At 33.1% G+C, this 27883-nt stretch overlaps 1 protein-coding gene across 1 annotated transcript in view; it reads left to right on the top strand.

The window, feature by feature from the left end:
* The first annotated feature begins 3159 nt into the window (after window positions 1–3159).
* The window catches only part of LOC113517263 (serine/threonine-protein kinase NLK), a 141034-nt gene continuing 116310 nt past the window's right edge, over window positions 3160–27883 (top strand). The window contains 1 exon segment of the mRNA XM_026901893.3: window positions 3160–3730. Coding sequence (XP_026757694.1) covers window positions 3534–3730 — 197 coding nt within the window. The 5' untranslated portion in view covers window positions 3160–3533.

Raw genomic sequence — 27883 nt, forward strand, 5'->3', positions numbered from 1 at the left:
GAGGGTGGAAGCATGTCATTTGGTCCATCGTGACGAATTTAAAAGATGTGTTTTATTTAGAAATCAGCACAGTGCTCTCTTTCTCTCTCTTGCACCATGTGGTAGTAGTAACTATCTATAAATTAATTTGCTATTTGTTAAAGGGGATTGTTGAAATAAAATCGTATGTATCGAACTCTATACGTTTTCTAAACTTTAGTGAAACTAAAGAGGTAAGTAAAAACAGAATGCGTAATAAACCATTTCTATGTAGATATGTATTTCTCGTAAATGTGTGAAGGAACTCCTTATCGACTATTTTTGGAATTTATATTTTCCGTTGTTAGTGGTGGGTAATAAATATTTAATTAAAATATCTATGTAATGGTCCAATAACGATTATGTTATGTCTGTTATTCAAAAGATAATATTGTATAACAGACTTTTAACATATTCTAAAATAGATATCTGACCGATATGGGCAATATTGTAATGAGTGATGGATGGCCTTTTTCCGCCATCAATGTCCAGAGGAACGGTATCGATGTTACCCATGCCCATTCAATCATAAAAAATCTGTTTTAATATTATAAAATATGAGATCCTATGTATAAAGTAAAGGGTTTCTAATAGGGAACTTCCCTAAATATTTCCGGCAATTATGGAAGATAACGGATAACTGTGACAGTTACTTGTTTAGACAATTTTTCAAACTAAACTTCGAAATGTTTATGTCATGGAGCGACTTTAGATACCATGGGACTTTGAATAGCAAATAATATGTATGAAAATAGGAATAGTTTCCTCATAAAAATTAATACCACCATAGAATATGCTATGACACTCATAACACCCTAACTATTAATGTATTATGCCTCCGCACCAGTAATACAGGGGGTGGGTGAGGTGGTGTCCAGAAATCCGCCATGTACACATATATGTACTACTGAATAAATAAATAAATACAAGAGTGTTCCGTATTTTAACTCTATGTTGATAGTTTTGACTAAATAAGGGTCTGTAACACCAAGATAAACTCTTTTTTTACGAAGATTCATACGCCATTGTAACGGTATACAATAGCAGAGCACAAGTGTAGAATGAAGTCAGGCCAGTTGGTTAATTGAGGCAAATTTATTAGGACTTAATCATGATGATTTTCAGGGGGAACTGCGAGGAGATCGAGTTTATAAGGTAAAGTTAGTAACAGGGTCTAAGCTCTCCATTACTGACACCTACCCCTAACTATTGAGTGAGAAGGAATTGTTAGCAACGCGGATTAGTAGCCCTATTTTGAGGCATACACCCTGTCAGGTCGACATCCTCGCGGTTCCCTTTGGAAACCATCGTGCTCAATTCCAAATGAATTCATCACAATAGGCTAACGAACCTGCTTTTTCTTTTTCAGCTATTATCTCTCACTGGTGCTCCGCCAGCGTATACTGTTAGGCAAGGGCGAGGGTACCGTTCCATTATCATACATTAAAAAAAAAACTGTCGGGTCGACATCGCCGATGATCTTTTTTTCGTTTTTATTTGTCGGATGGCGCCTTTAAATATTTGTTCAGAAGCGTCAAGCAGACAAAGCCCATCGCTGTAACATCCTCATATCCAATCGAAATATAGTCTTGCTAGTAAAACTGTTTTACTTCTTACTCATATAGACGATTTAGTACATAGGGAAGGGATATAATAATGGAAACGCCAATCCTTATTGATAACAATATACCCTCCAACCATTATGGATTTATGCCATGGTGAGTACAGACGGGATAATCACACAACTCCATTTCAAATTTAGCTGAATGAGAGAAAGGGTTTGCCAGTAATGAGGTTTAATAGCCTCATTGGTGGCAATATATCAGGTCAAGCTCTACGAGATGGGGGGGGGGGGGGGGGGTGAAGGGACTGTTAGTAATGCGAGCTATCAGTTCCATTGCTAGAAATATACCTTGTCAGGTCGACCTCCACGCGGTTCCCCTTGGAAACCATCGTGGCTAATTCTAATTGAATTCGTCAGAATGGACTAACTGGCCTGTTTTCATTCTCATCGATCACCCTTCACTGGTGCTCCGCCAGCGTATCCCATTAGCGTAGGCGGGGTTACCATTCCATTTTCACCCATCAAAAAAAAACCTTTACGAGGTGTTCCTTGGAAACCATCTGGGTTAATTCTTGATAAATTCATCAAGGTGGCCCAACTGGCCTGCATTCATCCTCATGTATCATCTCTCATTGTTGCTCTGTCAGTGTATACAAAAACGCAGGCGTTTCCATTTTATTTATATCAGCTGTTAATTGTCCGTTGCTGAACATAAGGTTCTCTCATATTAGAGGGGTTTTGCTAGTAATTACTACGCTTAGCTGATGGTTTGGCAACCGTATTTAGGCTTTGGTGATGTTTTAAGAGGGACACTGTTGCTCATTCTCAACTATTAAGGTTTCTTGCCTCTTACGACACCCATGTGAAGGAAAAAGGTATCCCATGTTATGCCGGGATCACCCAGAAAACTGCAGCATTCCATTTACATCCATTAAAAAAAAAAAAAAGAAATGTAAATATAAGTAAGTACGTTAACTAGATAAATTGAATATTTTCGATTTGGCTAGTCTCATATTAATTCATGAAAAAATTGCCATTCAAAATTGATCAATTGATCTCACGGAAATCGATAGATTAATCTCTTGAGCTTTGAAACTCGAAATTTGCCTACACATGTATTATACTATATTAAAAAAAAAAAACGAACAGGAATACTACCTGTGATAAATAACAATTAAAACAATACATATAACTAATATAAGAATTACAATTTAAAAACGCAATCTATATACACACAATAGCACATTTTAGAATAGACAGATCAAATTTGATTAGATCATTTTGTATCGATCCTTAGATCGATCAAATATTATGGTTTAAGGATTTGATTTTGAATTGGGTACTTATGTATATCATTAATCTGTTAAAAAAATAAGCATTATTGAAACAAAGATATTTCTAATAACAGAGCTCATTTGAATTTACTTTCAATGAAGAAAATAATAACATAAAAATTCAAGTCCTGTATTTTCAAATCGACCAACCAAAGCCAAGCGTAAGCAGCTGTTTACCGCGTCGTCGCCATTGTTATTTTCTATCTCGCTCTGCCGCCGCGTTTCACCTCACCTCCCACCCTCCCTCCTGTTCCCAGTTTCGCTCGATTGTTGTGGTGTGTGGACGGTTTCGTGCAGCGCGGAGAGAATTTTGCGGTATAATTCTTTGTCCAGGATAAAGCTGAAGACGAGGACAAACAGTTCACCGTTTACAATTTAGGCTGAAAACCTTGCATTCAATGCAAAATAACTCGTGAAATTTATACGTGCAGCTCGTTCCGTGTAGTGTACGTTCAGTGATTCCCGCATAGTCGATTGAGCATGAATAATAAAGAAGTAACCGGTGATATTGTCGTGTGTCCACTGGAAGGAGAGGTCTGGTGATCGAGCATAGTGTCCAGGTCGTGGGATTCTACGTGTGATGAATCTACGGTGACGGCTTGCCGCGGAGCGGTTGGATGGCGGCTGTAAGCGGCCCCGCGCGGCACTCTCGCGTCTCCATGAGTGTGTCCATGTCGCTGATGCAGGGCGGTACGCAGAGTGCGCCGCAGGGCGCCATCCTGGCGGCGGCGGCGCCCTATTACCAAACGCCGGCCATCCCAACGGACGTACAGCCCGACCGCCCCATTGGCTACGGAGCCTTCGGTGTCGTATGGTGAGTTCTATTTATTTTCTTGGTTATGTTTACACTGATTATAATTACTAATCATTAAATATACTGGATAATACCAATTGGACGGTTAGTGGATATCCTGGAGAGTAGATCTCTTTAGAGCCTGAGCAAAGCTCTTACAAAACTTTAGTCAAAAATTTATTGTTATAGGTATATACCTACTTCTTGGATAGATTGATTTTTTGGATTCTTCTTCTCTAATACTCACTTTATAAATATCTATTTGAATTTTCCATTTCTGTCATATAAAACTAGGTCTTATTTACAGAACTACTAGGTGTAGATAACTAGTCAATTTAACAACTGTGCAAAGTATTCATATACTTTGTGTACTTTTTAAAATAGTTATGCCCTTAGAAACCATACCTATTCATGGGATTATTTGTTTCTGTGTTATTTGTATATATATATATGGATTTATTAATAGGATATTTATTTTGTTTAAGTATTGTAATAAATTATTGAAATAATAGATTTACAAATGACAAATCACATTGGAGTATTTGAATGGATGGTTAGGTATATACAATTTTCTGTATATCCTATTAAAGTATTTAGATTTCCTTGTAATCCATACCTAGTTTCCACTTTATTTTTTTTTTTTGGCATGGAATCAATTTTATCATGACCATACTCAACATTGTTCAATACAGTAATTAGCTTCTTTTCCAATATCTATCAACTGCTATTGTTACTGAATACATATTTTGTGATGTAGGTATCTTCTTCCTGGAGTATACTTACCTTTGAATCCATAGATTTTTTTATACTTCAAACTTTTTTCAAAATCTTATTCAATTATTGTACCTAAATTTTGTATGATATTGTTTTGCCAAACCATGTATGTTTATAACATATTATTACTAACATCTGTATACTGTGTTTTGAGCAAATAAATTATTACTATTATTAAAAAAAAAAAAAAAAAAAACTGCCTCATTTCAAGGATCAGTATGTTTTATCTGCTATAATTATTGCTTTTAAATTGTTCAACTATATACACTATAGTACCATTATTTGATTTGTGGATATCAAAATGTCATATAACAAAATAGTTAAACTTGTTATAGACAGGTGTTCAATATATATTTAGAGGTCTTGTCATAATAACATATTCAATATTTGTTTATGTCTAAACAAAAAAAGTCAGTCTTATTAACAATAAAAGGTATTTTAAATAATAAATTTTAGGATAATAATCTTGATTTTGGCACCTCAAGATAAGATGTTACATTTTGCAGTGATATCCATTATGTAGGTATTATTTTTTAGTAATCATACTATCACCTATGTTTACTGTCTTACTAACATTATGTGAAAGTTATAAAGATTTTTAAATATTTGGATGTTTTTAAATGGTTCACACTAAAATCGCACTTAAGCGGTTGAATAAATAAAATATATATAAATGAAATTAGGAAAAATAATAGGTCACATTATCCTTAGGCTAGATTATAATGTTTATTATGGGTCATTCTCAGTCTGATATTATCAAGCATTATCAAGTTGGAATATTTTGAGATTAATCAACACCAGAATGGAACTGGGGGAATGGATCGTTAGTAATGCGGGCTACCAGTCTCATTGCTAGCAATATACCCTGTCAGGACGATCTCCATGTGGTTCTCCCTGGAAACCATCGTGCTGAGTTGCAGATGTATTCATCACGATGGGCTGACTGACTTTTTTTTTTCATTATTCACCTATCATTCCTCACTGGTGCTCCGCCAGCATATACCGTTAGCGCAGGCGGGGTTACCGTTCCATTAATCATGCATTAAAAAATACACCAAAATGGAACTGCCTTCCTAGAAATATAACAAATGTGTCTATCAATGGATTCATTTTTACAAGCGAGTCATTACAGCTGTTTATGTAATCCTGGAATCTAAAGCTGTGGTTCCTTAACATTTAGAAACCTTGAGAACAGTGAGGTCGGTCTATGAAGTCTGTGAAGTACCATGAACTTTCTGTGTTTCTGGGCGGAGCTGGGTTGGCTGTACTAGCCATGACTCGTATGTGGAATGGCTTAAACAAGAGGTTTAGGAAAATAGAGTAATTTGCATTACATTACAAGCGAGTTCATAAGTTGGAATGAATTGATTTATTTGCCACTTGTCTAAAGGGCCTGTACTGTTATGGATACTACTTATACACATTGTTTCTTATGTGATGGTATTTTACCTGATTTGAATGAATCAGAACTAGTATTATAATGTGAATCTAGCTTAAATCACCATGGTAACCAAGAATATGGCCTAAATCAGTATTATTATGGCAGCCATTGACTGTCTGCAGCTGAACATAGGCCTCTCAGTAAGAGGTCATTTGGCAGTAGTTGGATGTTGCTGCCCATGCCTCAATATTTAAGTTCCTTTAGTCACCTATTACAATAGTCATGGGAAAGAAAGGTGTAAATAGTATTATATTCAGCTACTAATACAACAATTACCATTGTTTATGTAAATAGGTGAAGGTTGCCACCTTTTAGATAGAATGCGTTGAAGATTTCCATAAAGTCCTTTATGGTTATAATTTAGTCATTAAGACCACCAAATTTGGAGTATATGTGCTCAGCTATCATAACTACCAACCTAACAATAGCACATCCATTGCAACCTTGGTGTTTGTAATCTCAGCAATTCTGAGAGAATTCTTTCAATTAACTGTAATAATATATGTTACAGTTAAAATTTACTGCTTGGAGTGATTATGTGTGATGTTCAACAAGTTTAAGTTAGCTTAGACTACTCAACTAGTTGTTGAAACTAACTAGTGTTTGCATATACTGTTCAAAGTTAAATTTATTAAGTTCATTTAATAATATTTATTATTAGCTTTTTGGTATTATTACTTGGTACTCCTGGATTTTAAAAGTAGGACAACTAATGACATAGTCATCTCTAGATGGTGTGGCGAACGCAACTATGAAAACTGCATCCAATTTATTGCAGTAGTTTTTACAAGATGCTAGAATAAACAGATGATCAGACGAAATTTCTAAAAAATATTGTTTAGGTTTCTGTTTGCTCTTATTAAGAACCTTACAAGTACATATATGGTTAAGTTATTCTTAACTCCTTATGTAGATAAAGTGAGAATACAAGTGTTACTGTAATATTCCTCGGGAATTCAATGTTGTAAGTAGTAATTAAGGATACAAAGTATTTTACACTTGTGTAAATGAAAGAAAATTCGAAATAAAACCTTGTAGTTACCAGCCAGGGTGTTAACAGTAGGTTATTATCTTCTTCCTATGTGATGAGATCTATGCCCAGCAGACTGGGACGATAATAGTTTTTTTAATGGGTGAAAATGGAATAGTAACCCCGCCCGCGCTATCGGTATACATCGACGAGGCACCAGTGGTAGATGATAAGTGTGAATGAATGCAGGTCAGTTGACCCACCATGATGAATTTAACAAGAATTAACCATGATGGTTTCCAGGGGGAACCACGTGGAGGTCAACCTGATGGGAAATATTGCTAGCAATGGGGCTGTTAGACCTCGTTACTAACAATCTTTTTCTCCCGATGATATAATTGGTTATAATCACTGTAACATATTTCCGCATACTATAAGGAAATCTACTATTTCTTACAGAAATATCTACCGTTTCTTGCTTCTCGTCTCTGTTGGTTCATAAAAGAGGCAAAGATTGAACTAAAATAGACCATTCAGACAATAATTCAGGGTTGATAATTTTGTACATACATATATGATAAATACAATGTAGCACATAATAAGATAAAAAACGGAAGACGCTGAGAGAGATAAACAGAGCCATAATTTATGTTAGTAAGAAGTAAGTATTGATAAGGGAAGGGAGCCTCTAGATGAGATTTGTTTACAGAACTGTAATTTTATTGTTCATGCTGACAGACTACCAGTGAGGGATAGTAGTTGCGCAAGAAGTCAGGACAGTTTTTTTTAGTTTAAAATGGAGTCATAATTCCATTATGCTGGTGGATCACCAGTGAGGCGAGGTTTAAAGGCAAGATTTAATTACAATCGTTTCCAAGGGGGACAGTATCGAGACCAACCTAACATGGAAATTATTAGAAATGGGATTGTTGGTCCTCATCTTCTCCTCTCGTTACTAACAGTCCCCTTATCCATCACATTTAGGGTATTTTTGGATCTCTGTGATCTTGAAACAAAGTGCATATCGCTATTGGGATAAAACACTCCCGAATGGATTAATCGTGTTGTCGGAGATTATACGAAAAGTAAACGCATTATATATCACAATTATTTAATATATTGTATTTATTTATGTCGGCTTTACTCACGTTTTTGCGCCCTACTAGTTTCATACTTAATAGGAACTCTTATTCATAAATGCGTTTTACGACTGTGTCGCGAACAGCACTGCACGACCAGCGCGCTGTTTGTTGCTGCGCTCGTGCTGATGGCGGAGGTGTTAGGGCTGGTAGGGCACAATTATCACTATGCAGTTGTGTTCTCGCGTCCCGGGTGACGAGTTTATTACTAGGTATTCCTAAAAACCTGTTTGGCTCAAAATAACACGTAAGAATCATTTAACCTGTCGATGAAATTATACTAGTTTATCCTCTGTGCGAGAAATCTATTATACGCAGCGTTTACACAAAACGAACCCTATTATTATGATTTGTGTAGATTTTTTTTGTATAGAATATTGTAAAGCTTTATAATAATATCAAACAGTTTCATACCTAGCTATAGTGATATATTTCTAATAGAACAATAAATATATACCATTATGAAACTTAATCGAGAAAAAATAGTATTTATTTAGTTATTATTAATTAGCTGACCCAATAGATGTCCCGTCCAAATTCCAATTTATTTTCTTACTAGCTTCTACCCGCCACTTCGTCCGCGATATGTTCACTGACCGGGATAAAAAGTAACCTCTGCCCTTCTCCATCCCAAATTACGTGTCCAAATTTCATAATCATTTGTTAAGCTGTTAAGCGAAGAGCTAGCAAATTTTATATGCACTATTACACTTTCACATTCGTATAAAAATAATATTAGTAAATGTATATGATATGTTATAACTAAGTACGTAATAGATAAAATTATATATATGGGGAATAGCGCCCCTCTTAAAACATCGCCAAAGCCTACCTGCGGCAGCTAACCCGCCTGCCACGTTTAACAACTAGTGGCAAAATCCCCCCTATGGCGGAGACCTATGTTCAGCAGTGGACAGGTAATGGCTGATGTGATAATGATGTGTGATGTGATATGTCTATAGGTGATGGTTACCACTTTCCATCAGGTGGGCTATCATCAGCTTGTTTCCCATTCTAAGTTGCATAAAAAAAAACAAGAAATTTTTGCTTAACCTTTGTCTTTGTCTTAGTCTTTGGAGATAGCTAACCCAGGAATGTAATTATGTTGGGTTGTAGAAATAAAAGTATTATATTAGAATAATCTATGATGCTAAATATAGAGAACGTTGTGTCGTCTCTCATACAAACGACTAATCACAGATAAGGTTTCAAGTTGTATAAGGCAGACATTGGAGGCAATTAGGTAATTTGTTTATTTTTAGAAATAACCAGTTATTTGTGCCGCTATTTCGTGAATGGTTTCATAGGATTTTTCCAAATTATTGTAATTTTTATTTACATTCTCTAAAATAAGTATCATACTTATATATTTGTCCAGTTGTCCACTACTTTATAAATGGTCATATACATTAAGATTCTATTACTAACAATGCTCCTATAAGATAGCTGTTACCATTCTTCAGGTGGACCCTCAGATTATTTTCTAATCCAAGTGGTATAAAGAAAATGGGCCAGTTTAAGAATTCTTACATTTTTATGCAAAGTAACATTACTATCATCTGTACTTATATACTTAATATTATAAAGAAAAAAAAAACATTTGATCGTGTTTGTTTATAATAGATAATATCAAAAACTAATCAATCGATTTTATAATTGTTTTATCAATTTTAGATACATTATCAGCGAATAACCAAGCGAGGCTACCTGCCTGCCAAGTATAGCAACAAATGGCAATACCTTCCAATAGGGAGAGGTTTATGTTCAGCAGTGGACAGTTAATGGCTGATATGATGATGAATATAGGCTACATATTATTTTCAAAAATTTTATTTACCCGTGAGAAGCGGGGGAAAGGAATTGTTAGCAATGGAGTTTGACAGCCCCATTGCTAGCCCTATTAGGTCTACTTCCACGTGGTTCCCCCTGGAAACCGTCGTGAACAATTCTTGTTGAATTCGTCACAGTGCGCTAACTGACCTGCTTCATCCTCATCTATCATCCTTCACTGGTGCCCCGTCGGTGTATTCCGATAGCGCGGGTGGGGTTACCATTTCATTATCACACATTAAAAAACCGTGCGAAGCCGGGACCGGATCACTTGTAGATAATATTTTTCTTTTTCCTTTTAGCCTACGTCTAATCACCACGAAGGTCGTCCTTACTTATTTTGTGAATGGTTTCCTTGTTATCTAATTTGTCGTTTCGTTTATCTACTTTCTGACAATACAGGGATGACCCTGTTCTGTAAGGAATAATGTGGGGTGACCCAGTTTGATTGTCATTCATGATTCACATTAATCAGATCACACTAAGCTTAAACTAACATTTTATTTCGTACTTTTAGGAAAATTTAATCGCCCGCTTTGAAAGTATTGTTATTTTACTTACTCATAAACAATCTATTGACGAAAGTAGATGAAAGGAATTCAATTAAAAGTTTCGCGAAATATATGGAAAGATCCCTTACATGAGTGTGTATAAGTAATGATTTTCTTTTAAAATATGGACGAAATAAATAGTTTTAATTGTGATGTAGGTTTGTGCCTCATTTGTATTGTATTAAAGATATTAAAAGTGGATTCTGAAGTTATTACACAAATAAATCAAATTTCTTTTGAATCGCAGTTTTTTTTATATCACTGAGGTAGCAATCAAGCATACGGCCCACCTGATGGTAAGTAGTTACCGTAGCCTATGAACGCCTGCAATACCAGGGGTATTACGCGCGCGTAACGGACCTTTTTGCCCCCATTTTGAAGAACCCCATGCGGTAATCTCTTGGGAAAACCTCGGCAGGGAGCTTATTCCATAATCTGAGTGTTCGTGGGAGAAAACGCCTTCTTTACGAGTTTTACCTACTGTTTACGTTGTTTGACTGAGTATAAATCATTAAAAAAAATATTTATTGTAAGATAATAAATATAAATAAATACAATAAAATAAATATAATAAATGGCCACAAAATGTATATGGAACCAACACGGTCAACTAAATCCTGTCCATTGTGAATTATCAAAATCAGTTTAGTACTGGTGATGTCATTGAGCAACATATCCACGAAAATGTACAATATTAAAGCATATAAATAAATAAATAAAAATACAGTTAAAATGAGAACTTGGATAAAATCTGTGTAGTGGTAACGTAGAAGCGTTGGGGGAAGGGATTTTAATAACAGGTACTAGTAGCCTCATTGCTAGCAATATACCTTGTCAGGTCGAGCTTCACGTGGTTCCCCTCGAGAACTCACGTGGTTAATTCCTGATAGGTTCGACACAGTAGGCTAACTGCTAACCTGTCTTTATCTTTATCTTCACTTATTGGTACTCCGCCAGCGTTTATCGATAGCGCAGGTTGGAATTTTTTTATTGGTTATTTTCACTCGTTAAAAAAAAACGGGATAACAGAAAATAACAGTTTTAAGCTAGCGAAGATGCGGCAAACAGCTAGCTACAAAATGCGAAACAGTTTCAAGTAGCTCAGTTTGTGAACATAACGGAACGTGACATTTAAAACTTTACAACATGTGCGTTAAAGTTAGGCAGTCCACTGTTCTAATCTGCACCAGTTGGCCTATGTAAACACGTGGTGTTCGCTTCCATCGCCGCTGTGTATTCAATTTACCGCCAACGACATACGAGCGGTTTTCAATGTACTTGTTCTCAGCCATCGAATATAATATATCGTCCACGCAGACTGCTATTTCCCATCATAATAATTTGTGCTTTATTGCTTTGTCGTTAGCTTGATATTGAATTGCTCGCAGAGCGAATGCACCGTTTTCATTCGTCTGCACTGAGATAGTGGATTCTACCACGCTACGTATAAGGTCGAGAATTTTTGTTGAGAGCAAAAGATATCCTGAAGCAATGCAGCGGGGGATAGTAGCTGTGTTGAATACGGGTGGATGCTTTGTGTCGACTCGTGCGTAGGTAGGGTAGGGTCAGATGGCGCTTGCCGCGTCGATTTTGTGTGAACGACCGCGTCGAGGGGCGGCGCGCCTGATTATTCCGAGACCGTGTCGATCGCCGGTCGAGGGCCCTAAACCCGTAGTCTGTTCTGCTGGCTGGGAAGCACTTTCCACGTGCACGCTCGGTGAATGCAAATAAGACTGGCTTGCTCGCCATGAGCATTTTGGTTATTTTTACAAAAGAAGTTTTAATTTATTCCATTGTATTCTGTCTTTTGTGTTAAGTCACCTATGTACTTTAATACGTGATTTAAAAGACAATTCAAACACGATGCGATTTCTCTCTGCGTGCTCGTCTCCCCGTGTAATGAGATGGTTGTGTTACGTGTTTATGACGACGTAACAGCAATATTGGCGCTGTGATATTATATAGTTTGTAAATAAAACTGCCTGTAGAAATCAGCTACTCTTACCTCCTCTACTAATGATCAGTCACTCACTAGATAGAAATGATTTACGCCTCCTAGAGACGTGTAGCGTTGAATAATAATATTGTCACTTACCGTAACTGACGGCCGACATTGACAAACCGGCCGTGGCATGTCATTCACAGCTAAAAACGTCTCTGTGTAATGTAAATTGTTGAGTTTTCACAGTATTGTTATTACTTGAAGGCTAATGGTATGGTACATAGGTATTTTTAATGCTTTATAACACCTCGCCCTACAAATTATTTATATTGTCCAATGTTATCGATCAATTGAATAATGTAGAACATACAGTGTTCTGACACACCACTGAGTTATTATATGACAAAATATCACAATGTTATTATCGCCAATAAATCAGCCGTGGGTGCGAGTTATAATTGCTTAAATAGGAAATTATAATTCCTTTGTTTCACGTATTTATTTATTATTTACGTATTTATATTTGCCCATTGATATCGATATCGTTATCAGAAACAATTTAATAACTAAAGTATTTAGTGTCAAAAGGTGACCCTATATTATCATCAGTACAGTCGCGCCATCGGAACACTGCTCATTAAGATTTACCTTGTATATAGAACTTATCAGGGTTTGTACGAATAAAAAGTATTGTATAATATTATTGATATACAAAGCTAAAAAGTACCTACAATTAGATTAAAAAACAAAGCTTCAAATCATGTACTCCTTTTTAAACAGTGTTGTTGTCAAATTTATCGAAATATATAATATATATACATATATGTATACTATACTATATTAGTCATAAAAAAATAACACTAGTCCTCTGGAAAGCTAACGAATTATGGGCGACACAGTATACACTGTTATGCTCATGGTACTGTTCATGTCTATAAACGACGGTTACCATTTTTCATCAGATGAGCTGTTATTTTGTTCGCCACTCTAAGTTGCAGGAAAAATGTTCTTTAATGAATTTTGTAGAAAAATAATTTTTAAATGAACTACTAGACAAAGAGTATAATATAAATATTTTACCGTTGCTGATTGATAGTTATTTTTGTAATTAATAAGGTTTTCTTATCATTGCACATTGATTGCAGTTTTTTTTGTCTTGCGGACAAAGCAAAGTCATATTATAAATCTATGAGGTACAGTTTCAATACCAGTAACATGTTTGACAATGTAGTGTTGGAATAAATGAATAAGATCACATATCACCTCCATTTATGATCTGTATCCTGTATATTTGCATGACTCATAATATGTATGGTTCTATATTTAACAGTAGGTATAATGTCTCTTTCTGAGCGCCTAATTTAGGGCTTAACTACATAAAGTATTAATATCACCTTCGACCCTTAAATATATACTCTATACATACTAGTAGGTTGGTACCTATATGTTACATATATGCTGTGGCTTCATCGTAAAAGGTTACATAGATATAGCACTCACCGAAAATAACCTTTAGGTGTTATTGATGAATTACACCGGTGCTTGCGTCGCAATTCAGGACTATCGATCATTCCGCGCTGAAGAGGCGACTTCCCACAGCTAGCTCCAGGTCGCTGCAATAGTAAATTAATTACAGGGAGGGCGCGGGCTGATTGATCGGCAGACCGCGCCTCGGGTCGTGCCCCAGGCCTCGTCTCCACCCTGGCTTGCAATTGTCCTCTGAGGTTTTACTTTTTTTTTTATACTCCATTCATTGTGATTATATACGATCGATAGCTAGCTTTTTGTGTCTTATAATCCCTGTTAGACCAAGAATGTGATGGATTATGTAACTAAAGCTTATATGTATCTATTTGACGGTAATCCTAGTTACTTTGTGTGTTCTAGTCCTTATACTTTATTCTACTGTAAGGCACAGATAATATTTATTTATTTAAAGGAACACCAACAGCATATTGCGTTATAACATATATAACAAACATTAAATATAATACAATATTAATGCACATGCCTATTATAGGCATTCACAGCATTTACTTTAACATAGTTATACAGTGCGAGAACATAATACTAGCCTAAGATTGGATAGTACGATTCGCGTTTATCTCCGTGTTATCTTTAGAAAACATAGTTTGTGTTATTTAGGAATAGATTTCTATTAGTAAAAATGTATTAAATTGATTCAGTTGTTAATTGATATCCAACAAAGATACATTTTACATACACGTCATGCTGTATGTACAAACAAACTTATCTCTTCATAATATTGGTTTAGACATGCTTTTGGGATTCTATATTCATTTATATCACGCAAACTTTTATACTTATATGTAAATTAAAAAAAATATATATTGCTTTGTTCTGAATGCGGAAATGCCACATTACAGTCCTGGGATTACGGAGTATAATAATATTATATGTGATTTGTGTAGTATTTTCAAAAATGTAAAAAAAAGAAAATTGAAAAAGAATAATGTTATAATTATTAGAAGTCTTTCTCAAAAACTGTTTTCTTCATATTTTACATTTTTTGCAATATTAGATTTGTAAATGTATATAATAATAATATATAATGTATTTAATATGTAGTATGTATGCAATTATTATTTAGTGAAAACTATAATATATATTTGACCTAGATTAGCTACTTTCATTCGTTTTATCGACTCTGCATTGAAATATTTTAATCCCTTTATTGTGAGAAATACGATTCACGCACTTCAGAATTTTGCAAGAACTCTTGTCACCTGTGCGACCTTGATGACGATAGTATTGTCATTGCAAAAGAATCTTTTTTGTACTCGAATTGAAAAGAATATTTTTATTCCAATAAGGTAATCCTACCTGCTTCTGCGTCCTTTCATGCGTTTCCTCTTTTAAAATACCTCATTATTTATCTGCTTCTATATGTGTTTAAAATTTAATTTTTACCTTTGGTTAGCTAACGTTTTATTTTCTTTTTATTGATGACTGTAATATCCTATAGGGATTTTCTTCATTATATCTAATTATTAGCATTTCATATTTTTTTTTATACAACTTAGATTGGCAAACTTGATGGAAAGTGGTAACCGTCGCCTATAAACATGAGCAGTACCACGGACATAACAGAATATAATGTTTCGCCCATGATACCCCCCCCCCCCCCACGCGTTGCCATTTCTGAGAAGTCAGGTGTTATTTCTCTGTATCCTCTAAATTCCAAATAAAAAATAATAATCATTTATTAGAGGTTTTACTTGTAATGTGCATAATATTATTATAATTAACATTGTAGATCTTGTTGGATGTAGATAGTCATATTTGAAAAGAATGAGATTACATTAAACACTGTAATAAGTAAAAATAACCCATACAGTAATGATGCTTCCTGGTCCTTTTGAGTTGGGTTTCGCCCGCTCTCTGTAGCCTTAATATGATCGTATGAATGATAAATCACACACATACACATACCTGCGAATGTACGAACGCCACCTCTCTATAATGTCGTAGTGATAGCTATAGATCACGTACTTTCTGTAAGAAATACCTAATTATTATCGTAATTCGAGATCTTAATAGACAGATAATATTTCAACGTATATATTTCAATTATTATCACGTTATAATCAGCGAGCCTACCGTAGCATGCAGATTGGGTTACTTAATGGTGTTTATGCATTGAAAAATTGGAAAATCCAATATAAATTTATTATTGACACAATTTTTGGGTGTCAGCTAAAATTACCAGAAGGTCTGCATTTCTTTTGTTTTGTTTATTATGATTGTGAAATTATAGATAGATAGATAGTGCTTCCTCCAAAAGATTACAATAGTAAACTTATTATAAATATAAATAATTACAAGAAATAATCACAATGAGAAAACAATGGGCGACCTTATTGATCTCTTCCAGGCAACCTTTGGATGGAGAGGAGTAATTATAAATATAATTTCAGTATTTTGTATTTGTTTTTAACCGACTTGAAAAAGAAGGAGGTTCTCAATACGATGGGTTTTTTTTTATGTTTGTTACCTTATAATTCCGAGAGTACTAAACTGATTTGTTTTTTTTTGTTTTACCTGAAAGGATATACTTACAGATTAATCCAATAGAAATTTTGTCAAAATCGATATTCTACTTCAATTTTTAGACCAAAATAAATGATTTTGTCGATTGTAGTCTGTTTATTGTGGGACACAATTTTTAATATTTATTATTGTTAATTTTTATATTTAAACATACCACCTTAGTTCGCTTTAATTAGCATAAAAAATGTCCTGTATATTAATCTAGTGTGTTATATTCCATATTTAATAATTAAATTTGTTAATTTTTAAATTTAATCATCCCGCCTTTATTCGCTGGCATAAATAAGTGTTTTATACTTTAATTTTGTTTGTCAATATACCAAATTTAAACGTAATCGAGTAACACACCCAGCATGTTTTTTTGTGTTTATTATTATAATTATTTCTATTTACATCAAATCGGCCGTTTAAGTGATTAATTAATATCAAATTTCTTTTTACATTTTCACATTTGTATTATTACTAGGAATCTCGTATAAGTTTATTTCGACGGTCCAGCTATAATAAGCATTTCATATGTATTGCGATTGTATGCTAAAATTTAGGAAATATGTACACAACATTCGATAAGGTTATCTTTTCCACGCGCTGTCAGTTCAGTATCAGATACGCAACGCTACGTGCCTCCAAATCATCAGTTTATAATTCCAGGTCGACCACCTTTATGTGTTTTATGTATCTTTTGTTACCAATCCACTTAATACATATTCATTAAATTGATTACGTCAATATTTATGATCAGTTTTATTTCTAATACTGTGTTTTCGTCTGGCAAATTAGTTGTTAGTCAAAAGGTCATTGAACTTTGGTTCATTAATTTAGAGGAACGTCTTTTAATTTTCAACCGACTTAATAAAAGAAGGTAAGTCTGCCAGTTATAAACCGATTAAATTTTTTTTTATCTAAAAGGATATCCTTTCAGATTGCTCTCATAGAGATTTTATCAAAATCGGTACTACCGTTTTAGTTTGTAAATCAGATCAACTCGTTTTACCACAATTGAAGTAGTTTTTTTTTTGTTGAACATTATTTTAAGTACTTATTTTTTTATGAAGCAAATGTGCTGCAATAGTTGTTTTGGTTTGAAAATTAGGATATGACAGTGACAGTTTGAAATTATATTTCGGGATATGGAGACACAATACCTTAGGTTTCAGAAATGGCAATGCATGAGCCATACCATGGGTAACAGTATAATCTGATGTTCATAGTGCATTTAACGTCAATAGGTGACGGTTACTTTCCATCAAGTGTGGCGTCACCGTCTTTGTTATATATAAAAAAATAATAATTACATATCAAAGTCTACACGACGTTGGACAGCGAAAGTGCGAAGTAGACAAGGAAAATGCTTTGTATAATGCGTTAAATGCAATACGACAGCGAAATGGCCGGGTTACCATAAGCAGGCCATTGCGGATCTCATTGTCCACTTCATACCATCGTCCGAGTATTATGAGTGTGACGTGGCATAATTTAATTGCAACTTAGATAATACATGTTGCGGGGATTTTAAAGCCATTGTCAAAAGGAGGTCGTTGTCAGTTTTCCATATTTAAAAAAAAAAACCTTCAAAAATGAGGATCTATTGGGTTGATTTTTTTTTATCATTAATGAACTAATTTAGAACTTTTTTTATTAGTAGAAAGGATCACCGTGTGTGCCCCGACATAGAGTGGGCCACCCATTCCTTTCCCGTGGGTGTCGTAAGAGGCGGCTAAGGGAGGGCGACGGATGGGCACCAGCGTCTGTTAAAATATCACTAAAGCCTAACTGTTGTTGCCAACCTGCCTACCAAGCGTGGCAACTACTGTCAAAACTCCCCATATGGTGAAGGCTTATGTCCAACAGTCGACAGTTAATGGCTGAAATAATAATAATAAAATATACTTTGAGATTAGACCCATAGAAACTTTATCAAAATCGGTTCAGTAGTTTAGTTTTTAAATCAAAATAACTGGTTTTGTCGACAATTCTTTTATTTTTTTTTCATTTAAATTGATAAGGTTTACTACCCTGTTTGGTTCCATTTTCAATTTGTGACAATGGTTATTGTAGTTTTACTTTGCGTAGTTAAAAATTGCTTGTTGCGTAAATTTAAACACATAACTCTCTTATTTATAAAAACGTCAAACCTCTTACGTTAAACCTATTTTAGCTATTTAAGTGTTTTCTCTTTTTTTAGTGCTAATTTCTTAATTTGAAAAACACGATAAAATACTCGAATACTTAAAATACGTATATTATAAATGAGAGAATATTTACAATTTAGGGTGTCTACGAAACAAGTGGATGTCAGGTATTTTCGAAACATCTCGTGTTTTATCGGCGCGTTGCCTGCTGTAACTATATCTTGTTGCCATACGCAGACGTCGTATATAACGGAATATTTTCGACTGTCAACTTGGTCAAGTTAGGTCTGTCTACGTCGAATTACGGGTTATGCGAGTTTTTTTGCGATCACCTTTTAGTAGTGTTGACATTTACATGTATTCCAAAGGCATTGATAGACTATTACTGAAGATCATTTATATCTTTATTGCATTATAAGTAGAGTTTAGATATTTCAATAGACATTTTTAGTCATAATTTTGGTAAAAAACTGGACCTATGTTTGTTTTTGATAATTACTCAAAAAGGTTACAAAAATCGTTTTATTTTCCTTTAATATCCACGTCTTCAAAAACTGTAATTATTTCTGATTTTTCGCTTCACAAACTTTGAAGCCAGAGGAGGGTGGAGGGGTATGTTATTTCTCTCACATTTTCGATCATAAGTCAAAAACTACACAGTATAAAAATAAACAAAAATCAGTTTTATAATGTACAAATGAAGCCTTTTCAATATGATACCTTGAACTATTAGCTGCATTTTTAAATTTTAAATACCCATTTTGGATTTTTTCCCCCTACACACTAACAAAAAAAAAATTTTTTTATCCATTATTTCCATTACAGTGCGGGTCAGTATATGTAAAACTATTTATTTATTTAATTTAAACTTTAATGCACAGTAAAACTATGTACATATGGCGAAGTTAACACCGGACGGTATTCTCTACCAGTCAACGATTGGGCAAACAGAGAAATAAATAGGCGGTGCATTATTGAATTGAACTATTATAATTTTGAAAACGATATCGTTAGTAGTATCTATTAGTCGTAGTAGTATAACAGTTTAAAATAAAAACAATTAGTCTGTAATTGAGAAGTATTTGAGTAAATTATATAATTAAAGATTGTGTCTTACGAAAAAAAAACTGTCTTCAATTGTGACAAAACCAGCTATTTTGATCTGAAAACTAATGAACCGATGTGGATAAAATTTCTATGGGATCAATCTGTAAGTATTTCAGATTCAGATAAAAAAATAATTTTCCGAATTGGTTTAGAACAGTCGGAGTTATGAGGTAACATACATAAGAAAAATTCAACTAAATTAAGAATCTCCATCTTTTTAAAGTCGATTAAAAGTAATGATATCTTTTGACTTAATTATAGCTGGTAAGGCTACGGTTTCACTCATATTTCCGTTGGTGTAACGTAACATCTTTTTAGGTTCATGCCAGCTATAAGGTAGTACGTACTTTTATACTGTGATATTAGCGAGGTTATTTTGCGGCGTTTCGTCGGCCGTTGAATTGGTGTCGTGAGAACGTTTCGGTAGTCGCCCGTTTAGTTTCGATAACAATACAATTATTGTTATCACGATTATTGTTACGATAGCTCCAAGTCTTTTAAATATATTTTTAATACTACATATTTATATAATATTAGTATATTTAGAATTCGATGTTCAATTAAGTGGTTAGATGCATTTGTTAACTATTATCGATGCGGTGATTATACCTATCACTTGATGTGATCAGAATTTACTGTTTTTTTTTTCTTGTTTTGTTTTGTTATTTATTATTGTAGTAGTGCTCATATTATAAAAAAAACAACTTATATAAATAAAAATCATTTGCTGTATGTATAATATAATATAAGCGCGGCTAATTTGTCTATTCTTTTTTGTTGTGTTTGTAATTTTAATGTAATAACTATCGGTTTAATTTACTTGTAATTAGATAGAAAAGCTCGACTTGTTTTGACATGAGCGGTTGTGATGCGAGCGCGAGCCTGACTACGCGCTTTGTTTTTATAATTGTCAGGACAAGGCTTATATGAAAGAAAATGTTGGTAAAATCGTACGAAAAAGTAAAAAATTAGTTAAAAATCCCCATATAAAAAAATAAGTGTAAGAGTGAGGTTCCATTGTATTGTTCACCTTAATGTTTAATGTAAATAGTCGCTAAGATCCCACAGGACCCATTGAAAATATGTTCACGATATTCATTGTTTAGCTGTTATCTAAAATACAAGTACGCGGATGAATAAAAAAGAAATCTTGTATAGTATAAAGTTTTACGAATTCTATACCTGTACGAGTATTTATATGAAAACTTAACATCCTTTTAGGTTTTATTATATTAGTATATCTCTAAATGTAATATAACTATTAGTAAGTAGTATTGTTTAGTTATAATTATAATAGTAGATAACTTGTTTAGATTTTATGGGATTGACATGTTAAAAAACAAAAATCCCAAATTAAACGCAGATTAAAAAAAACCTAATTTATTTATATTTTCTACTCGCTTTTATTTTGCTATTAGATTTTTGCCCGCTATTTCGTACATGCGGATTTTAGAAGTAGGAAAATCAATGGAACAGATCACTTCCAGATGGTGTATCAAAATGAAACATAGATTAAATTTTAAGTTAGACCTTCAGGAATTTATCCAATGGTGCACTAGTTTTTGCGCGATGCCAGAACAAACATACAGTCAGACTAAATTGTTAAAACATATTATTTTAGCATCTATTAGGCTTTTTAAGATCTGACATATTATTCTTTCTTAAATATTTCCAATATAGAATAGAATAGAATAGAATAGAAATCATTTATTCAAATAAACTTACATTGAAGCACTTTTGAAAAGTCATTACATTTTTTTTAATTTACCGCTCGTTCGGAAAGCTGTCTCATCACAAGAAGAACGAGCAAGAAACAAACTGTTGATGCTCTTTTAAATAAGTTTATTATTATTTTACATTTTTAAGTTTAATTGTGTGAATACAAACCACCAATTAGCACTAATTCAATTAAATACTCAAAAAGAAAAAAAAAAATGAATACATAACCAACTGGTTAAACAATTAATAAGAGGAAATCAGACATCATAGTGATTAGAGCATATATATAGTCTACAAGCAGCACCCGTTCATAAAAAATGACGGATGAGCCAGCCATCACTGCGCTCGACCATATTTTAGGAGCCCAATGACCCGGCCCACCACGCCGCCACAAGTCTGGACATTTTAGTGAGCATGACTACTCAAAACACTAGACCACGTCAAAGCTACTCACAATTGCCATCTGATAGTTATAGTATTCATATTTTACATAAGAATGCATGCGGCAATTAATAGATTAAAAACCGCTACGCTTTCATATTTCTAAAATTAATCAATTAAATCAAGAAAGCAATGAGAAAATAAAATTATAACGTTGTATGCTAATAAACTAATTATTTACTTGATATGTTGTCATCTATGAAATCGTCTATCCTGTAATAGGCTTTCTTACATAAAAATTGTTTAATATAAGATTTGAATTGCCTCTCTGTCAGATTTAATGCAGATTTAGGCAGTTTATTATAAAATATTATGCATACCACGAAGAATGAAAATTACTGTAATTTTCAAAAGTTGCAGAAATTTAGCTAAATTATGTAACTTAATTATATAGCCAAAAAGTGGCTAATGTGGCACCAGTGGTTTTGAATTTTTAAATAGCATATGCTCGTGAATAGCACAGCACTGCTCTCAGGCACAATGATATATTTCAATTGTAATATATTGCTTACAGACTTCACAATGTAGGTAATTATTTGTATTTGAGAAAGTAAACTGATTTACGTAATTATAGATCTCTTTCTCAATATTTTTTTTTGTACTGATGGTTGTACGCTGAATGAGCATCAGTAACAGGTTATCGCCCTTTGTAAAGTCTTATAATAATAATTAAATAAACACAATGAAGCTGCTAGGCGAACGTGATGATGGTCGATTAAAAGCAGCTTTTATGAAAAGAGACCAATGACCAACAGGAGGACAATATAGATTGTTGTGGTGATACAAGCATAATTTTTTTACGTTACTCGGAATTGTAAACAAGCTGTCGGTTCATCTGATGAAAATTGGCAATTTAATAACAGCACAGAATATTCTATAATGCTCATAGCTCATGCTCAATTTCATAGCCTTCACGCGTTGCTATTTCTGGGGGCACTAAGATGTCATGTCCTAAGAATTTGGGGTCTTGAAATTTCGCTGCACTATTCTGCCGTCCAAACCAAAGTAACGATGCAAGTACAGCAGCTTAGTGGCAGAAGAAATATGAGAAAGACAGAGAGAACCCGCAAATGACTTTTGTACAATCCTAATTTGGTTTCATTGTAATAAAGACGTTGCAAAATTTTTAATTTACAAACATATTTAGTAAATGTCACAATGTTGTAGTATGTATTTAATTGAATCGATCGAGCATTATTTCAAAAACAATTTCAAGGAATTAAGTCTGTAATGTTTCGATTACACGTAAAGCCAAATGTTAATTGAATATCAGAACAATAGGCGATGTTGACCAAATCGTTCTCGATACAAAAGACACGTGTATCGCCTGTAACGGGATATTAAGTCACGTACGCGGACTGTTCAGATACAGACCGACCGACCTTCGGATTATATAGGTCGTGTTTGCCATAATCGTTGCTTCCACAGATGTGGATTTAAATTGCCGCGCCTTCATCTTGGTCCTATACGTGCGTGGAGCTTAGCTTTTGGCTCAATTATGATTTGAGAGTGACAAAAAGTTTAGAGAATTGACAAAGAAACGTTCTAGTTGAAGTTTCTTTGTCAGTTTTAGATGATATTTTCGGAAAAGTTAACGAAAGGAGGTTCACTATCAAAAAATAAGTTTTGTAACATCTAGACACATTTTTTTTCCTGTAAGTTGCAGATTTGCAGTGTCTATCTCTGTTTAGTCGTTTGTCTGTGGTCGCTTGTCGTTTCTTATTATGTATTTGCAATTTCATTGCATTATTGTTTTTCATAAGAATCTTCTATTTTATATCTGATGTCGAGTTTTCTGAGTATGTAATTATCTGATTATTTTACTTAATGATTCTATTAAGTTGAGCGTTTTGTAAATTGCATTCTAATTATTATCAAACTAATATCAATCAGAGAAGGTTTTCAATTCTACTGTATTTGTGTTGTATGTTACGCGATGTTGTCACCAATTCAGTATCGGTTTTGTTAATGTCTGACTTCTGTTATATTCTTTTTAACATTATCAAAGTTTAAATTGTTAAATATTTTAACATTTATTAAAAATAGTGGCATGAAATGTGGAGAACAAGAGATCTGTTTGAAAGAACTATTTGTTGTTTCTGTTTTTTACTAATGGGTATGATATATAATATGTGACGTATGTTTTCAAGAGATTTTATTTATTTGACATTATTTTTATGTTATTATACAAAATTTAACATGTGTAAAACGCATCTCTATATTTAAATTGAACTTTCTCCATGATATTAGTCTCTAGTAATTTTTTTTCGAGATTATATCAGTATACCACGCAATAGATAGTTTCCAATTTTCCATATGTCTGTAATTTGTGATCGTAAAATCCGTCGAAACAAATATTATGTTCTTTTATGAATATTATGTTCTTTATTATGAAATCTTTGTAATAAACTTAATTTGTATTGTGTAATCCATTTGAAATTATGAAGATTATATATATTTCAATGCAAAAGAAGAAAAGTCAAAATGCTATACTAAATGGCAAGTGCTGCATATGAAGAGAGACAAAGAAGAAGAAGAAATAAGTATAGCTGTGGGATAACATTAATTAGTTCTTACTATTATTATGATATTGCAATAGCTCGTCATAAATCTACTTAGCTTGAATTTCCTTGCTTTTCCATAAAAATTTTCAGAATAATTTTTTTCTTCTGGATTATTTGCGTTTTTTCAAATCGATATGTGCAGTTTTTTTTGATCGTATAAATTCAAAAAAATTTTTTCTACTTTTAAAATGGCCAACAACTGACAGCCCATGACGTGAATTTAGATTATAACATGAACGTACCATCTTATTTCTTGAAAAATTGTTCATATTCTATGCGTTGCCATGAAAATATTAATTATGCTTTTGGTAATATTAAAATAAATCCAAATTGAATTGAAAAAAAAAAAAAAATACTAGTCAATAGAACAAGTTCAATCAACTTGGCGTTTTTATCCATCACTTTATTTTTAATCGCGCTTTTGTATTTATTAATATTGTAGAACGCGTTTATTTGTCTTTTGATTTTTTATTTTTGTTGACTTTATTGATTTGACTGCTAAACTTAACAACTTGACCACAGTGATCTTTGTTGGAAGTTTATTTATTATGAATTTTTCTGTTTTTCAGTTAAAAAAACATTGTCAAGAAAAGTTCAGACGTGGCATTTCTCAGTATGTTCATGATTAACGACATAATCAGTTGATCTTTAATAAAAATCGTCGCAAAATCTTATTCATGTTAAAAGAATATCAACGTTAAAATCTCACATACAATAATTTTTTTAATACTATTAAATACTATTTTTAAAATATCCTCCATCACCCCTTCAAAAAAACATTGTAATCACTATCATGAAAGGCCTGTACACACATATAAGGATATAATTTTCATAAATATTAAGTCTATACAAGATATATTATATATCAAACAATCAATAGAAAATATAACAATGTCAGCACGTTCCTTTACTTTAATATTATTTCTTGCAATTATCATAGACATTAAGCCTCTGTTAACTGACTTTCTATTGAAGCAGCTGACAACGTTATAATTATTTAAATTGAACATCATATTGCTTTCTTTAAGCCAATGTTCTGTGAAACAGACAATATCAATATTATACTTTTCTAAAAATAATTGTATAATTAACTCGCTAATCGAATTTATGAAAAACTTTGTATGTTCTGATGAACAATTATTAATTCTGATTGCTTTCCCTTTGTCTTTGTGAGCAGTTTAAATCTGCAGTCATAAACTTATGTCACAAATATTAATAGAATTATCTGTTATGTCAGCATTTTTATGTTTAAGTTTACCATGTAAACTGTTCATGTAGTGATAATATTATAAGCCACTAAAGTGGCTATTTTACCCTTTTTTTTAGATGATTTAGAAAGATACATTGTATCTTTTGTCAAATAAAAATCACTAATAAAACTATTAGTATCTAAAAAATGTCAAAATGTCACTATGACGACATGTCAATGTATGTAATAAGTTATTCAGGTAATGTACCTTACTGTTAATTTTTTTATGAAGATGTCTATTTGTGTAAGGAAAAGCGCACAATACAATCTTATACACATTTAATTGTAATAAATATTCAATTCCTATATATATATATATCCTGATATATATTTAATTGAATACTATTATCTGAAAAAATAACACAATTGTGGTCATATTGTTCATTTTCGTAGACTTAATTTTATTTATTATTTGTGTAAATGATGCCGATATTATGACGCCGAACGATTATTTTTTGACGCCCTGCATCATATTGTAATTCGCTTTCTAAGCTCTTGACAAATGCTTATTACCGGTTTCTAATCTCGTCCCTGTCAGATGATTTAAAGGTCTCATCAATCGCTGCATGTATGTATCTAGCATACAAATTTATGTATGAATTATGAAGGAAAACAACAACTCAAATCTATCACCCTCAAATGTGACATGCACGGTAATTAACATTATTATAATGAGTGATTACACATCACAGATTTATATATACTGTTGCACACAATTCGACGTCCGATTAAAAATGTCGGTGAAACGAAACGCAGCTGACCAGTGGTTTAGTTTTAATCGTTATCTACGGTGGTTATGCGATGGAGCATTTTGTTTTGTATGCAAGCAGCGTGACCCAAGTTTCCGTTTTCGGGTCCCCATGTGAAAACGTTTACACAATGTCAAATTGCCTACCTGTCGCGTTGCAAAATACGGCCTTCCTGCGGGGCTGTGCATTGTCGACGATTCTCCTACTATATTGTTAGAAATACTTAAAATTTAAACGGTGTGAAGGAGCGTTTAAAGTATTAAGAATAAATTTTACATTTTATTTTTATATTTTAGAAATTTAATTACAATTGAATGGGACATAGAATGGACTTGTAATTATGGCAAATATATAATACTAGCTGTTACCCATAGTTTCGCTTGCAGGGTCTGCGCTATATTATTTATAAATATTTTCTGCTATTCTTAGTAACTAATTCTATTTCTAAAATATCAATGAAGTCGATGATGAAGTGCCATTAGATAGAGATCTTTAAAATTTAAATTTTACATCGATAATTTATTGAAAGTGCCATATGTTATGGACCACCAAGAACTAAATTAATCAATAGTTCTGATTGAAATCTTTTAAAATTTAACTCATATTCGTCCGTACAATAATAATTTCGCAGTAATGTCAAAGAAACATTTTAGTTTCAGAGATAAAGAATGATGTTTCAGAATTGACCTAATTCTTTTTTGGTTAAAAGTTTCGCTAAGTTCGAATCAAACTAGGTTTATGACAGCAAAAATACTACTTGGTTATTAATTTTTGGTATGTTTCTGCTGCCCGTCCGTTTAGATATAAAATTATAATGGGATGGAAATAGGCCTGCATGTTTATTTTTTACTAATGGGTCATACATTCATTATTATTTATATCTCACATGAAATTGCATAAATACTATAGAATTACTTTTATCGTTCATGGCTATGTATGCAATTATTGTATTAAATGCTACAGTACAGTTTCATTTTGCATTCGTAGTTAAGTCCTCAATAAAAAATACACCGACAATATAATCTCTTTTTAATACCAGGGATTTACTTTGAAACTCAAGGGTGGGCATAAGCTATTATAACGCCATAATTTTTTTTGCAGTCGAAGATCAACGTTAAAAATTCAGAGTGACTGCAGTACAAGTGTATTTCTTGTAACCAAGTTATGATTTGTATTCGAATATAATTTAAGAATTTGACTCAAAGTATCAGAGTCTTCAATCGTGTTAATATTATTCAAGGAAATTGCAAAACGGATTGCAAAATATCGTGTAACACAAACACAAAATAAAATACCAACAAATTTTGAATCTCTTCTTTCTTCTTCTTTTGATATTGTAAATTCTTTCGATTAAAAATAGAATGATTATAATCGATTCAGAATTGTATATAATTTGACTACAATTTACATTCGAATAGATAATATCCTCCATTTTTGAAATCAGTTGGATACTTTACTGTGTATGTACATACTTGTAAACTTAGAAACAAGACCA

This window comes from Galleria mellonella, unplaced genomic scaffold, assembly GCF_026898425.1.
Source record: "Galleria mellonella isolate WM207_F2 unplaced genomic scaffold, CSIRO_AGI_GalMel_v1 utg78, whole genome shotgun sequence".
NCBI classification, from domain to species: Eukaryota; Metazoa; Arthropoda; class Insecta; order Lepidoptera; family Pyralidae; genus Galleria; species Galleria mellonella.